At 40.4% G+C, this 10,871-nt stretch overlaps 1 protein-coding gene across 1 annotated transcript in view; it reads left to right on the top strand.

Moving 5' to 3' along the window:
• Window positions 1–335: 335 nt before the first annotated feature.
• Window positions 336–10,871, top strand: part of LOC105938499 (PDZ domain-containing RING finger protein 4-like) — a 77,679-nt gene continuing 67,143 nt past the window's right edge. Inside the window, exon 1 of the mRNA XM_036144921.1 lies at window positions 336–769. Coding sequence (XP_036000814.1) covers window positions 701–769 — 69 coding nt within the window. The 5' untranslated portion in view covers window positions 336–700. The remainder of the gene's footprint in view (window positions 770–10,871) is intronic.

The following is a 10,871-nucleotide window of genomic DNA, read 5'->3' as shown; positions in this document are numbered from 1 at the left end:
TTAAATATTAAAAGATATCAGAATATCACACAGAAAAGCAGAAAAATCTGCACATTTATTACAACTTTAGGGAGGACCAGACACCTTTCTGCCCACAGCTTGTTGCCTCAGTGCAGTCAGTAGTATCTGCTCTTTTCACCCAACCTACCCACACAAAGGAGCTTATTGTGTCACAGTGCCTGATATTAATGAAGCAGCGCGCCTGCACACGCCTCCCTCTCTGCCAGATCCCTCCCCTGCGCCCACCTTTCTAATGAATATTAGAGTGGTCCCCTTCAATATTTAAAAGCTGGTATCGTTTTGGTCATGTGTGCCGAGACTGAGAGGGGAAAAAGAGGGGTGGGGGGGGGAGTGTCTCAGTGAACGGGAGTCACAACTCTGGTGTGTGATCGTCTGAGTGTGAGGGTAAAACAGGGGGAGAGAGCAGACGGCTGCTGCTACTTGTGCCGTCCGCTTGAAGCCGCGGTGACGCTCGCCACATCCGAAGCCCTCTCCCGTCCGACTCAGCTGGAGCTTTCCGTCGCTCTGAGCTGCCCCTGGCTCTGAGTGCGCGAGTCTGTGAATGGGATGCCACGAAGAGATGCGTGCTGAGGAGTGACTGATGAGAAGCAGCGCTCCAGCGTGGATGGTGACCCCCCTGTGTTTGTGCCACCCACTACTCGGGGAGATTTAGGCGCCTGGCGTTTCCACAACGACTATAATGGGCTGCAATCTGTGCACTTTACAGAAGCGAGAGGAACACTACAAGCTGCTGTATGAGATCGCACAGGTGAGTGCTCGCGTTGGCAGACCCTGGCATCGAATCTGAGTGTTGATTTATGTAATTTCTCTCGCATGCAAAGACGAGAGCAGTTCTACCCTGGAGCTTTGCCTGAAGTAGTTCACTTCAAAGATGTAGGCAAAGGTAGGGACAAGGGGATTCATGTCGAAAACAAAATTGTTGTAGAATACGGAAAGGTACTGCTTACTCAACAGCAGAATGCATTCTGAGTAATGAGTAGTTGATTAGAGAGCAGCTAGTGTACAGCCCATTCATCCTGCCAGATGAGCTTTGCTGAGAGAGTAACTTTTTTTATGGAATCCTGTCACCTGGGTGCTGCTCAGGATGAATGAACATATTTTGTCTCTTTCAAAGACGTCGTCCAGCTCTGTCTAAGTATCCCAGCAGGCTTTTCCTAGGTGATGATAACGGTCTTTATCTCAGTTTAAATGCAAGAGTGATTCATGCAAATCTCAAAGCTTTGGAAAAAAAAAAAACCTTTCATTCAGTTCTGCCCAATTCATTAAGACTTTTCAAATCCCAGTCAGCTGTTGAAACACCTCTCATTGTCTAGGTTCCTTCAGGATGTGGGGCAGGGAGATTCTTACAAAGCTTTTAATGTTGCAGTCGATCGGCAGAAGCCTCTTCCTCAAAACATATTTTGTTGTAAAAAGGAGGATTAGGGGTATTCAGTTTGGTTTTCATTGTCTTTGCCCAATGGGCTCTAGTGGCTCCAAACCCCAGAGCAGAGGCTGCGTTTTTATCCGCTTGTCCAGGCTTTTTGAGTCAGTGGCATAGATGCTACTACACTAACAGATGACTAAAGACAAGAGTGCTCTTTTTGCAAAGGACTTGTGGGGAATCTGAAATACCTTACTGCAAATACTGAAGGACCTTAATTTCCTCAACAAGAAGCAGTCGAGTCTACTCTTTCCCTTCTTGTATGCAGCTTTACCACTGCTTTGCCAGTCGAGTCTATTGTCCAAGTGAACATGGGGGTACTTATTCTCCTCCACTACCTCCACTTTTTTTCCTATGATGGAAATGGTCTTCATCATGTTTCTTCTTATCCAAATATCCACGTTCTTCTCCTTTGTTAACATTAAAAATGGCATGATTGTTCTCAGACCACAACACAAAGTCCCCCCCCAAAGACCACCTGGTCTACCACAAAATCCTTCTGTCTCTTGGCCTGTAGTCTGCTTATCTGTTTTTATAATACACTTTACCAAATCGGTGCAAATAATGAACGCTCATTCATTGATCAGTTCCTTTTTTTGGGGGTCATTTATGGGGGGCTACATTTGATAGCAGCTGGTCAGAATGCACCCTGAACAAGTCTAGTCGTAAAAGTCTGAAAGAGAAAGAAATATCATTGTACTTGCACATTAATGCTTGTCATTGAGCTAGGTTCTCAAAAGCAAGATATTTACATATTTTTAGGTAGTTCTCCTTTTGCAGATGTTTTTTTTTTTTTCTCAAAAGGGACATACTGTACATATAGAGGGAAATTTAGGGTTCATGAGATAAAAGGTAATCAACAAAAACAAACAAATAAACAAAGCACAACTGATCTAATCCAGTTCTTTTTTTTCCTGTATCAGTGTCCAAAAAAAAAAAGGATTCAGAGAGCATCATGTCACTGACAGAAGCGATGGCAAGTAGCTAAACAAGTATTCATGTCATCACCTCCAGTGTCTCCACAAGACCCCTTTTCTATGACAGGCTAATAACTGTGAAACTGTGGGTCTCTTGCAAGTGGAGCCGCACTCATCCCCTCCCTTTCCCCCTGGTAGTGACTGCCTTCACGCCGCTGTGATCACAGCCTCATTAGCCGTTTTATACAACCATCCTGCGCATTAATTAGACGTGAAACGTCTCTCTTTACCCTTGTGAAGTGACAGGGTGAGTTGATGCGGGAGGAGGTAAACCGGTTAGCGTTAACCGATGACCGTAGCTTTTAGCTTATGCGAAACTTGAGACGCTGGCAAACTCCATTGATGCTCACTGTCAAGATGATTCTGTCCTGCATTAGGGATTGAAAAAAAACAAACTGTAAAATATGTAGCAGTGAGTAAGTAATAATGGCAGCTGCTCCTTTCCAATTGCAAAAAAAGCTTAAAAATAGTTACATCTTTGGAGCTTTTTAGGATTTCTGTCCTTTTTGCTTCACTTGTTAAGAAATAGTCTCAATCTTTTTTTTTTTGCTCATGGTTCAGAGGAGCGAATCAGTATTTGCATAGCAGGGCCGGTCTCTCGGGCACAGTCGGCTTTGACGAGAGCTCTCAAGCTCGTCTGTCCACCCACAATTTTACTGAGCTTGTTCAGGAACGAGCTGCAACATCAGCACCTACTTTTTGATCACCACTGTGGGAGGCAAGGCAGGAAGGTTATAGAGTGTGGAGGATAAAGACGAAGATGGGAATAGTAAGCCATTAAGCATGCAGAGTGGAAGGGAAATTAAGAAAGGGAGAAGGAATGAGTGAAATACCATCAGCACGGGGGAGAGATTGAGATTAAAACAGGAGATGCAACACAGTGTATCTTGTGAAAAAACAGCTCCTCTTACAGCCTTGCACTTGTACATCTGTGCACATGCTATTGAATGTCCTATGAGACAGGAAAACAAGCGGTGCATTCTTGGCAACAATACAGCAAGTTCAGAAAAAAAAAAAAAACATAAAAAAAAAACAGCGGGTGGAATAGAGGGAAAGATACAGAGATAGACTCAGAGGAGAGGCTTCTTGTGCAGCAGTACATTCTCTGCAGCTGTGCAAGTATGTCACTGCATTGTTTGGTCTGGAAATGTGTGTTTTGACAATTGGAAACTGTTCCCACTGCTAACACCTCTGGCAATCTATGCTGCTTTCTTTTCCAAATCATCTGTCCAGAGTGCTTAGCTTTCGCCTTCACTATGTGTCTTTTTTGGGATTGTCACTTCTTTTTTTCAGGTATAGTGACACACACACACACACACACACACACACACACACACACACACACACACACACACACACATACAGACAGACACACACATGTGCCCGCGCGCACACACATGCAGCACTTTATTGGGAATTTGCAAATTGCAGGAACACATGCATGCAAATGAGCTGTAGGTCGCGTGCTGCAGCAACAGCCTGACTGACCAGCCTCGTGGCAGCTAGGTGTAAGGCGGAGGAATCCGTTGTGAGGGGCGATGTCAGGCGCCCTCCTCGTCTTCCTTTCACACCCAGAAACTATTGTGACACTCTCTTCCTCGGCCTGACCCCACACGCTGTCGGAGATTTATTGCTCGCCAGCTCCCGCTCTCCGTCCCTGCATTCCCGCTATTCTTAAGGCTGCAGGTGTTCTGCATGAAAATGTGTTCACCTTTTCCCAGCTGACATTTTTTTTTAATTTATTGACACTGCTTTCTTGCCTGAACAAGACGACAGAGAAATCTTGTGACAGTCCTTCTCTCACTGTAGCCTACGACAGATTACCACATGTCCATCTTTCCGTCGCTGCACCTTTTTCTCTGTCTGTTCAATTTGTCTTCTGATAGCGTTACTTTCAACCTTTATTCAAGCTGCTCTGTGCTGGATTCCAGGTAATCTTCCAGATGTTTCTTTCTTATCTATGGCCAGGACAATAAGAAACTTTCTCTTTGCTTTGTCTCAAAATTAGGGGTGTAGATTCTGTGGCATGAGACCTTGCAGTCACTATTCTTTTTGTTGAACTAAATTAAACTAATAAATTCTGTCTTACGCAGAACTGTCCTGTTGCTATCACCATTCGTTCTCATCTTAGTTAGTCTCATTACGGTCTTAGGATATTAGGGTTTATTCTATAAGCTTGACAGCTGTTGAGTTTCTGTTTGATCAATTTAATTTGAGAGAAATGACTTCTTTGTCATCTTTAAACACAAAGCCGTTTAATACATAACTATTTTTGAGTTGTAAAAACTAGAGTGGGAGATTTTAAAACATATATATATATATATATATATATATATATATATATATATATATATATATACATACAGTCATATTCAATAAATTGAAATATTATTGAAAAGTTAATTTATTTCAGTAACTCAATGCTCTTAAGGAAACAAATTATACCGTAGATTACCACAGACTGATGTTGTTTTAAAACTGTTAATTCTGATAATTAGGATTGTTTTCCACCTTCAGCAAATAAAAACACAGTATTTAGCATTAGAATATCGGATCCAACTAATAAAAAAAGCTAAATTCTTCATGCAGTAACGGGGGCTTGATATAAAATTTCTCCTTGAAAATTATAGGTAGTGATAATTTCTACTACTGAAGGTAAAACATGTTGAACCTTGTCTATAGTTTCATATTTTGCCAAGCTGGTGAAATACCTGGAGAATTGTGTTATGTAGTGTGTTGTATTGTGGTCAGATGATGTCAAACCTGGACTCCTTGGATGTTATTGTGCATTCTATGTTTGGAGGAAGAATTGTTTTTGCACATCACCCCATAAAAGCTATCACAAAACACAAAAGTGAAGTTACAGTATCATGGCGTGGTCTGTCTCACAGCACATGTTACAGGCAGACTTCCTGCAACTGATGAAGAAAAAATTGTACTGGGAATCTTTGATAAGATTCAGAAGATGAAGAGTCAGAGCAAGACAGTATTCCCAAACACACTGCCAAGGAAACTCTTTAATTGTTTTAAGAGAAATAATGTAAAACTGGTGGAATGGCCCAGTCCATTGATTGACCTGTATCCAATTAAAAATCTATGAAAGGAACTGGAGATCAAAGGCCATAAAAAGGACCTGAAAACTGTTAAGTCAAGACAGCCTGTGTGAAAGAATATGTCAGAATCCAATCTCAGCAAGGCATATGACTAATTTCTCCACACATGAAATCTCTTAATTAGTCTTTCGATCCATACTACTACAGTGAGCACCTGAGAAAGGTGTCTCAGGCGCTTATTGTAATGTGTATGCAACTGATGACTAGAGAAGAAGAGGCATGGTTAAATAAAATTATGCTCCATCCAATTCCTTTCCAGACATGTCAAATATTTATGGCTATACAGTGGTACTGTGACTTAAGAGTGCCCCAGCTTATGACTTTTTCGAGATAGGAGTCATCTCTCAGATGATTTTTTGCTCTGAATTGAGAAATAAAACTTGGCTTACAATGCAGATACAGACACCCCACCACTAGTGGGCGCAGTAAGTGCCGTTGTGAACCCTGCTACAAGTAAAGCATCTACAGGTGCAGCAACACACGGAGGTTTTGCAAGAAATAGGTTATATTCAGGAGGTGGTTGTCTTTACAAGAGAGATACAGGATATGTTGGTAATGGAGAAGAAATTTTCTGATTTCACTCATTGGAAGCAGTTGCGACTGAGCATGCAATGGTGCTTTTTAATGCAGATTTCCTAACTAATGTCAGAGACATTCTGAGAGGGAGGATGAACAGATGCTCTGAGCATGCGCAATGAATACGTCACACAGCAAAAATTTAAATTCATTTGAATATTTGATTTTCTCTTTACTTAAATGTGCACTCCAACAGTGTTGATCACAAAATGGATCCGTTTGCAGTCTTTTGTCACCTGCAGTTTTGTTTTTGTAAGAAATAAACCATGTGGCCACCACAACAACAAGGTCTTCTCTCATCTTTGATGGGTCCACCAGAGGGAGTGTTGACAGCAAACATACATAACAGCTCTAAAGGTTTAATAAACAATTTTTTACTACAATATACTTTTCGTACAAAATAATGATAGTTGTTATGAAGGGAATTATAGCATGTTGTGGGAAAGTATGGAAATACTTTTTTTCCAGTCCTGTTTAAAATGATAAAGCACATTTAATGGCGAAGCGGAAGTTATTCTGTTCACGCATGCGAAAAGGATGTAATGGATCGTGCTACTGGTAAAAATTGGGCAGTGACACACCTTGTGGCTGAACTGAGACTTGACTTTTGGGATACTTTCGGAAGTGAACGTTGACACATGATGTTGTTTTCCCGTTTATTCCTTACCAAAGAGGAGTGTATACGCAAACTTCAATCTAATTTAGCCGTCGCATAGCGTTATGCTTCTAGTGTACATTTATTGACTGAATAAAATGAAAAGCTAAGCGTAGGACGAGCGTATGTTGCTTTGATATAGGTGTATATCGTCCTTTAGTTGTTCAGTTCATTGCTAATCTCTGTCAGCATCTTCATGCTATCTGATTGCCAAGGTAAATGCTGTACATTATACTGCGCTTTACTTAACAAACTGGTTTATTTCACTACATTTTGTTGTATTGTGTTTTTATTACAATATCGTATTTGTCATTTATAAGTAAATCTTTTTTTATTCTAAGCCATGTAACAAAAAAATTGTGGTGTTTTTGGAAAGATGAATTAATGGCATTTCGATTTATTTCAATGTGAACAGTTGATTTAACATAAAAGTAATTTTAATTCTGAGCTCCGTGATGGGTATATACCTGTATATAGGTCTGAATAAATTGAATGTGTATGTTTAAAATAAAGCATTCAGTCAATCAAACATCAATACTTGAGATTAATAAAACATTTTATTCTGTTTATAATATATTAACATTATTATTATTATTTGCCATTAGGATCCCATTAGAATTAGATAATCATAAAATCAAAAATGTAGAGAAACCTGAAATGGATTATTCTACACTCTTTACAGAGTCTTTAAAGGACAGTTTGTGATTTGTCAAATCTGACCTTTTGTGATAAAAATAAGATATGTATTTGTTGTTTTCCCAAAAAATATTTGTGTATTGTCTCTTGAAGGAGATATGACCTGAGGGAGATATGTTCTTACAGCGCTCTCCTGCTCTGGGCAACCATACATATGCAGTTTCTGTGGCTCAGGACACAAAGAATACCACAGGCACTTTTCTGCGTGATCTAATCGGACTTTGCAACTTATGTGTTCATGAGTTTCCCCTTGTGAGTGATACACATTTTGTGTACACATTGTGTGTGCACCACTAAACCCAGTGATGTGTGGCTCTTTGGAGCCTAATTAGCAGGATGGCAGATGTTGAGGAGTGGCAGTTTAGCATAGATCAGAGTCAGAGTAAGATTTTTTATAAAATGCAAGTGCATTAATAGTATGCATTATCTTTTGCCACAGTTTTCCAGTGGAAATAAAGGTCACAGGGGAGCGGACTGACTGTCAAAACCAACATTTAGGTAACCACTGTGCCACACATTAGCAGCCAGCAGCACTTTATGCTGCTGGGTAATGAATTTCCTCCCCTCACTGTTCAGAGAACAGACAAGCTATATTTCATTATCTTGTTTTACGCTTTTCTCCCGAATCTTTTCTTTTTACTGTAGTAGAAGTTTGTAAAAGCACCAGGACCAGTTTAGTAAGTTTTATTAGGCACAAGAAGAATCACTTTCCACTGCATTTGAGAAATAAATGGAAAGCAGCTTCTCGGCTCAATGAGGCACAGCGGTCCCTGATAACTTGGTGATGCATATGAATGAGAATGAGGGACCAACACAGAGAGAGAGAGAGAGAGTCACACTCCATGCACAAATCTCTCTCCAGGAAACCAAAACTTATTCTTGGTGAATATTTTAATATAAATCCAAAAAACAGGGTTGAAGCATCTCCAGCTGTGACAGTTCTCAGAGCCAGCTGAATTGTAATTTAGTGTCAGAGTAAATTGACGCCATGTTGAGTCGTGTGACAGGGTTGGCAGAACTGGGCAGGTGGACATGAAATAAAGCAGATCCTGTTTTTTTTTTTTTTTTCTTCCCTGAAGTGAAAGGCAATTCCCCAGAGCTTGTCCCTGTATCGGGGAGGGGGCTGTGTTTTGTGCTCTAGCAGCAGATGTGAAACCTGTGGACCAGAGACGTTCTAAGAAGGACACAGTTGACTTGCTGCTGTTGCTTCTGCAACACCACCAACCATGTGTGTAATGGATGACCACTCAATGAAAGGGTAGAAGAACTATCAGAACAGCCAGGCTTACTGAGAAAAAAAGCTTGGCAAGCCAACGCAAGAAGCTTGGATCACCGCATACAGAGAGGCTCCAGCAGGGATTACATTTGAGTCTTCTGTCAAAGTAAAGTGAATAATTTTTTTGAAACAACATAGAGCTGCAAAGTGTGAGAGGATTCCTTAATAGTACTGTTAAAGCTGAAAGCTCGAAAAAAGACTTTACAGTAGAGAAACTACCTTATTAGACTGAAGCCCAAAACCCTTACACCATCCAGTCCGTCCAATCTGACGGAAAATTGCGTCATAGCAATTACATCTGATTGAAGTTAATGTGGATGGACAAACCGGCTTGAGGTTTTCTGCGGCTGCACTGTGAAGCTCCGACCGTGGTAGACCCCTGCTCCGTCTTGGTTGGAGCTACACAGCAATTTGATGGGAAATCCATGAGTCAGACAGGAAGAGAGTCACTTTGGCAAAGTAAAACACATCCACTTTGGGGAAAATACTAAATATAATTTCCGGACCGCAAGGTAAACGTTACACAATTTCCCCCATGTGGGTTTGTCCGGGAATACACACAGCTCAATAAATAATCAATAAAACATTTTAACAAACTGTGTACTTACCCATGGTGAGAGCTCAGAACTACAGCAAACAGATAAGAAAGGGACACAGCAATCTTCTTTGAGCTTGTTTGAGCAGCAACTGCAGCTTCATGTTTATTGCCCGGCTTGATTATGCTGGTGGAATCTGCGGTACGTACTCTCGCGTGAATACTCAATCCCGCGAATATGGTGGTCTGTAGAGGAACCCTCTATGCAGCCGGTGGGAGAGGAAAATAATCTGCATGGATGTGTCCGTCGGATTGGACGGATCAGATGGTTTGGTGTGTCTCAGCCTTCAGTGTGATAACAATCAAAATGTTTTTTCATTGCCGTTACTGAATTCCAGTGCAGTACAGTTTGAAACTTCATTAAAGTTGATATCAGCATATGTACTAAATACTTCAGTAGCCTTGAAAGGCAGGTAAAAAACATAAAAACATTTAATCAGTTTTATACTTACTTGCAACTGATGTTTAAAATGCTGCGGTTTCTCCTATCATTGTTTCTTTACAGATATTTTCTCCCAGGTTTAGGGAGCCCACTCTCAATATGGTGCTCAGGCAATGGTAATGATTTAAGCAAGCCACTGTAATATTCTGAAAACAGTTCACCTAAAACATACATAGCTTTACTATTTGTTTCTAAATATATGTGTCTGTCTCTGCAGATAGAGCAATATTCAATATAAGATTAATGTCTTGTTTCACTTTATAGTGCCGTCATGTTGGGTGGTTTGCTGAATGCTGATGCTGGCATGTTTACTGTCTCTTATGATATGACTTTTTGATAAGACAGCAAGTAACTTTTTTTTAATGCAGCCCCAGTTTATTGTGTTTAGATAAAAGTTGCCATAAAGAAGTTGTTCTCTTTTTTTCATAATTTTACCACCTTGCTTGGAATGTCTTAAAATGCAATGACTAGTGTCACTCAATACAGCTTTCCCTTTTACACCAGGGGCTAACTGGTCACAGGACACAGAGAGTCAAGGGGTTGCAGTAATCAATATGATCAATTTCACTGTTCACTTCATTTTAAAGGGTAATAAAATACCAAGATTGTTCCCAAAAAAAAAAAAAAAGATTTGTTAGATCAGCTAAAAGGTATACACAGATGTGAACACAGTATTGCAAACCATAAACATGAAAATAGGCTAAAACCTTCACAAGCTGGTTGTGCAGATTGCAGTTGCATGGCTCAGGGCTGGTATGGCTATCCAGTGAACCAAAGTAAGGAACAGGACCACACAGAAAAAAAACAACTTCACATGTATTATTTCTGGTCATATATCTGGCAACTTTTAAATCTTCACTTGTTGTCTGTGCAACCATAACGGCACAAAATAGCCTCCTGTTCTCTGATGTCTTTTTGGATACTGCTGTGTTTGTCCTATGTACCGACCATCATGAGCATTCACTGACAGGAAAAATATCAAAGTCTTTAGTTTTCCTTGACTTGACCTGTCATAGGTCAGGGCCAATCAATCTGAAAATTTGATAAATTAAATTCTATTTGTCAGAACATGCCTTTTAGTTATTTGTATGACCCAGTGA

The sequence above is a fragment of the Fundulus heteroclitus genome, chromosome 2 (assembly GCF_011125445.2).
Source record: "Fundulus heteroclitus isolate FHET01 chromosome 2, MU-UCD_Fhet_4.1, whole genome shotgun sequence".
Classification (NCBI taxonomy): Eukaryota; Metazoa; Chordata; class Actinopteri; order Cyprinodontiformes; family Fundulidae; genus Fundulus; species Fundulus heteroclitus.
The sequence above is the reverse complement of the archived record's forward strand: the minus strand, read 5'-3'. Positions and strand labels throughout refer to the sequence as shown.